This window comes from Neofelis nebulosa, chromosome 8 (assembly GCF_028018385.1).
Source record: "Neofelis nebulosa isolate mNeoNeb1 chromosome 8, mNeoNeb1.pri, whole genome shotgun sequence".
Taxonomy (NCBI): domain Eukaryota; kingdom Metazoa; phylum Chordata; class Mammalia; order Carnivora; family Felidae; genus Neofelis; species Neofelis nebulosa.
This window is the reverse complement of record NC_080789.1, coordinates 62203483-62209146: the sequence shown is the minus strand read 5'-3', so window position 1 is coordinate 62209146 and position 5664 is coordinate 62203483. Positions and strand designations below refer to the sequence as shown.

The 5664-nt window shown below is 58.1% G+C and overlaps 1 protein-coding gene across 1 annotated transcript; it reads left to right on the top strand.

Moving 5' to 3' along the window:
- Positions 1-1239: 1239 nt before the first annotated feature.
- Positions 1240-4171, top strand: HOXC12 (homeobox C12). Its single transcript, XM_058682313.1, has 2 exons — positions 1240-1927; positions 2718-4171. The coding sequence occupies exons 1-2, from the start codon at positions 1321-1323 to the stop codon at positions 2954-2956; spliced, it is 846 nt and encodes a 281-aa protein (XP_058538296.1). The 5' UTR covers positions 1240-1320; the 3' UTR covers positions 2957-4171.
- The last annotated feature ends 1493 nt before the right edge of the window (positions 4172-5664 follow it).

Sequence of the window (5664 nt, the reverse complement as noted above, 5' to 3'; positions counted from 1 at the left end):
TTTGTCTACTAGGCACCAATAGGATACACCTAGTGCTGAAGGCTTTGTTTTGTTTTTCATTTTAATCCGCTTATCTGTATTCTGTGGACGTGGTTGAGATCAGATTGTGGTTTCCAGATGTCGATTAATCTCATCAATGGCCAGTGTCGGGTTTTCAGCCTTTTCTGAAAGGAGCTGCGGAGGTTAGCACCGTAAATATAATTTTAAGCCCCCAATAAGATCATTCTCCGGATCCCTCTCCCTCACCCCCAGCACACCTACTGACATTGGCACCGCCATCTGATGGTCCCAGCGGCAGGCTTAGATGGTTCTGGAGTGTGGGGGTCTACTCCGAAGTGGGAATCAGGAGCCTCTCAGGCCAGCCCAAGCTCTGCTGGAGTCCCAGAGCCTCTTGCTGCAAAAACTCCGGAAGACCCCCCAGAAACTCATGTGACCCACAAAAGTCCCAAGGAAGAGTAGTTCCCCCCCAGGTTTTCAAGAGCAGGTAGTCAAGTCCACATCGAGCTGGGCACCTCCGTTTCCTGCTTCCTTTCTGCATCTGTCCTATAATGGTGAGTAGAAATGTGAGGCTAGGGTGGCTTCCAGTTTGGGGGGGGGGGGAGGTGGGAATACCCAGCATTGCAATTCTCTCATAGTCCTTCCTGGAGGAAAGGACCCTAAGTGTCCCCCCAAATTCCTGTGCAGATAGAGCTGAGGAGGGGGAGCACCGCAGTAGCAGGGCTGGGAAAGACCGTGGCAGGGAAACCTGTCCTTACCCCCACTTCGCCTCTACTGTAAATAAACCCCGAGCCAAAGGGCTCATCCGTCTCCTTAAAGAGCCAGTAAACTTTATATGACACAATATCTAATAGTAATTTATTGGGGAGATATTGTAAATTCCAACGGTTTTAGTTAATAAAGGAGCTAATTAAAGAGGGACAGGCTGTGCTTGGCCAGCTGTTGGCGAGAAGATAATACATCTGGGGGGGGGGTGCATGGTGCAGAAGTGTGTATGTGCGGGGATTTCTGGTGTGGCTTTTTCCCTTTTGCCCCGGGTCGGGCGATTGACTCACTGTCTGCATTAGGTTTTATGATATTTTTAAAAACCAGAAACCAACGACTAAATCTGCCCCCGAGTTTTGTCTCTCCCCCCCCCCCACCCCAGAGTGGGGAAGGGGGAAGTTGGAGTTGGTGCAAGGTGGGGGGATTCGCTGTCCCCACCCATCCCCCTGGCGGCGGCGCCCACGTGAGCCTGATGGCCAATGGGTGGCCGGTGCAGGTTTAACTATGTTTAATGTCAGATAGCAATAAAGTAGAAGCTGCCGGCCGGGCCCCGCGGAAATGGGCGAGCATAATCTCCTGAATCCCGGGTTTGTGGGGCCGCTGGTGAACATCCACACGGGAGACACGTTCTACTTCCCCAACTTCCGCGCGTCCGGGGCGCAGCTGCCAGGGCTGCCTTCGCTGTCCTACCCGCGCCGTGACAACGTGTGCTCGCTGCCCTGGCCGTCGGCGGAGCCCTGCAATGGCTACCCGCAGCCCTATCTCGGCAGCCCAGTGTCGCTCAACCCGCCCTTTGGCCGCACGTGCGAGCTGGCGCGCGTGGAGGACAGCAAGGGTTACTACCGCGAGCCGTGCGCTGAGGGCGGCGGGGGCCTGAAGCGTGAGGAGCGCGGGCGCGACCCGGGCCCAGGAGTCGGGCCGGGGGCGGCGCTGCTGCCGCTGGAGCCGTCGGGGCCCCCTGCGCTCGGTTTCAAGTACGACTACGCGGCGGGCGGCGGCGGCGGCGACGGGGGCGCGGGACCCCCGCACGACCCGCCCTCGTGCCAGTCACTGGAATCCGACTCCAGTTCGTCCCTGCTCAACGAGGGCAACAAGGGCGCCGGCGCCGGCGACCCGGGCAGCTTGGTATCGCCTTTAAACCCCGGCGGCGGGCTCTCGGCCAGCGGTAAGGACCCCGGCCCACTCTTGAGGCGTACTCAGGACCGGACAGCTCACCGGGGCGGGCAGGGTAGGACTGAGCTAGGGCCGCCTGGGGTGACAGAATGTGTGGTGAGGAAGGGCTTCTTTTAAAAAGAAGTGCGGGGTGGGGGGAGCGCCTATAAACATGTAAGTATCCCCATAAAAGAGCTGGAGAGATTCCCCTTTTCTGGACCTGCGGCTGGCTAGAGGGGGCAGGGAGCTCCGGCGAAGGGGATTCTGACCTAGACTTCCCCAGGCCTAGGGGTGGGGGGTGGGGACCGAGAGCTTCATCTCTGCTCTCTAGGACCTCACCCCCCGCCTTCGCACAGACTCCCGTTACCTACATTTTTTTTCTCTCTCTTAAGAAACGCCAGTGGACCTGGTTTACTCTGGCCACTGGCTCATTCATGTTTGTTCTAGCTGATCAGGGACCCAGAACATCCTGGAGAAGGTGAAAGGAAGGGGCCAGGATATCCCGGAGCAGGAGAGCTTTGGGGAGAAGTGAGGGGTTCGAAGCACAGAGGGTCCAGGGATACTACGGTGGGAAGTCCAGTCGAGGAGGCCAGGAGGAGTGAAAGGGGGGAAAGAGGATGGTGAAGGTGGGAGAGTTGATGGGGATGGGGGTCTGCGTAGAAGAGAGGAGATGGGAGATGGGAGAGGAGAGGCCTGGGGTTGGGCGGTTAGGCCAAGGTGCAAAGGGCTGGGGAAGGACCGAGGGCACTGGGCTTGTCACCTCTTGGTCCTCTGGCCAACGCTGCCGGTTCGTCTCCACCCAGGCGCGCCCTGGTACCCGATCCACAGCCGCTCCCGGAAGAAGCGCAAGCCCTATTCGAAGTTGCAGCTGGCGGAGCTGGAGGGGGAGTTTCTGGTGAACGAGTTCATCACGCGGCAGCGCCGGAGGGAACTCTCAGACCGCTTGAATCTTAGTGACCAGCAGGTCAAGATCTGGTTTCAGAACCGGAGAATGAAAAAGAAAAGACTTCTGTTGAGGGAGCAAGCTCTCTCCTTCTTTTAGGCGGCAAGACACGGGCACCGGCCCCGAACTGAGCCTGTCTCTGGCAGGGAGCAAGAGGGGGCGCTGCCTGGGACCCAGTCCCCGCTTAGAACGCCAGGCATCTCTGGCAGGCCCTCCCTGGACATCCTCTTGTCTGTTTTGTTTGTGGTTCCCTCCCACACACCCCCAGCAGGCCCTGCCAGGTCCCAGAGAGAAGGGAAGAAGCCAGCCAAGGAGAGAGGAAGCCCACAGCTGCAGGCAGGGGATAGGGGCAGGGAAGGCTGAGGTGCTGGGGAAGGACTGGTTTGCAGTGGGACCGGGGCACTGGGCCCGGGGCTGAGGAGCTGGAGCAAAGGTAATCCAGGCGCCCCCCTCCCACCACTTTCCTTCCGTGGCCGGAAGTCAACCTGCAGTAGGCAAAAGTGGGGACAGTGGAACCGAGGCTCCCCAAACTCCCAGCGGTTGGGGTTAGGAGAGGCGGAGAGGAGGGAGCAAGAGTGGAGCGTCTGCGGAGAGATTGGCAGGGGTCAGCGTAGCTATGCAAGGGCAGGAGGAAGTGGAGAAACCTGGGAGGAAGTGCGGTTTGGGAGAACAGCGTGATCATTAATGCCCAGTAAAGTCCGCTGGGGTCTGGTCCTCTAGGCCTGGAGGCCGAAGGGGCCGAGGCACAGGCGTTTGACAGAGCCGGCTGCGGACAAGGCGACCATCAGCCTTAAGTCCCCTCTGGGGCGGGCTGCCTGAAAAGTCTCCTGGTCTCCAGCCCTCTCCCGACGCCTCTGCCCGCCCATTCGCTCACAGGTGTGCTGCCAGGCAGTCTTCCTGCCGCCTAGGCGGCTGCGGACCGGAAGCCGCAAGCGCGGAATTGAGAGCCCAGCGGACGCAGCCTCGGGCATAGTAGCCACCCCAGGGACCCCCACCTGGCCCTCCAGGAAGCCCAAGAGGCTGTGAAAGAGTCTGCGAAGCGCGGCATTGATTGGCCGGGAGAGTTTCTGGCAGCCGCCGCTACCGCCGCTGATTCTCCCTTCCCCGCTGGCGTTCACGGTCACGGCCGGCCAGAGGCTGGACCGGCATAATTTACGAGGCAGGAGGAGAATCTGCCCCTAAAGGGGCTACCGGCCGCAGAGGCCCCTGCTCAGCCCTGGTTTCCCAGGCTGGTGACAATGAAGGAGGGGGGCGCTGCAGTCCCCCACACAACTCCTTTCTCTCTTTTACCCACCCCCATTCCACCCGCCCCCCACCCCCACCCCACAACGTCGCCCTTTGTCTCAGGATCCTCTGCCTCCGCCTCCCCCTGGCCGGCCAGGCGCGAGTACAAGGACCAGAGCTGAAGGAGGGACACATCCTCAGAACCGGTCGGAAGCCAAAGAGTGGCTTCTTCTGCAGAGGGCCTTTTATTCAAAGCCCCCTTCAGGCCCCAGCCCCAGCCCATTAGATCTAGGCTGGCTTAGGAGAGAGAAGCAGTGGAGAAGCTCGGCACCTTCCTGCACTCCGTTTTTATCCCTCTTGGTGAGAGTTCCCCCGACTTCCCCTCTGCCCACCCACCCACCCTTGCAGGAGCAAGAAGGGCAGAAACAGGGAGCTGATGACAGTTAAGCCCAGCCTGGACACTGTGAACTGGCCTGCCAGCTTGGGAGTTCTTCCTGCCCTGGAAGAGTCTCTCCTAACACCCCCTCCAATGGCAATCCACAGAGCCTGCCGCTCTCCCACCAGCACACAGCGTCAAGTCCCTGGACAAGACTGTGCAGAGGCATGGGCAAACGCAGGCACAGCGGAGCTCGGCACCCCCACTGGACCCACCCCACCCCACCCCGCAACAGTACTTGTAAGCAGGCAGCCTCATGTCCCCAAATGCAGCCCTGCAGAGTGGCGGTACAATCACATGCCCTCATCGCCACTGGGCACCTGCCACACTTCCCCACTGACATAAACTTGTTTCACCCGTATACAACAAGTTCACAGAAATCAGCGCCATTCCTGCTGTCTGCACAATCCCTTGTGGGCTGGCCCTGAGTGTGAGGCACTCTCCCCTTTGCCTGGTCACCCATGTACCCCTTCATGCAGCCCCTCCTGTGACCTTGTGGGCTCTGGGGTGCTGGATTCAAGCTTCACCCCTCCAGCCTGACTCCCACAGCCTACTAGAGAAGAGAGACCAGAACACTCCAAAGGGGGTGGGGGTGTAAAGATATGCAATATTCTCTTCCTGTCGCTTTAAACTTGACTTCCGTGAGCTTCTCTGTCAATCTGTGTCCTGTTCTCTGTGTCCCTTGCTAGTACCTAGTCTAGTCTCTGTGGGTAGATGCCCTCCCCAGCTCTCTGTAGTGTGCCCTCCTAGTCAAACGTCTGTCTTTAGCACGTTTTCCCTTTATAGAGTCCTTGTACAGAGTTGCTTCGTCATATTAATATTAATAATAATAATTAAAACATGACTGAATGATGATGTGATTTTTTTGAGAAAAAAAATTGAACTGGGCCCCCATACATGGTCTTTTCTGCCTAGAAAGAATGGGATTCCCAGGCTCCTGACTGTCCCCTACTTTATTTTCTCCAGTTCAGGTGAATAATAAAAATAATAAGTGTATAATAATAAAGGAAGAACGGTGCAGGGGCAACAAAAAACACACGAGCAACCAAGATCTGTTCATGAGCTGCCGTCCCTAGTCCCAAGCAATTACTAGCAGAGAGAAAATTGGGGGATAGTAGATTGGGGGGGAGGAGAGGGATAGCTAAGG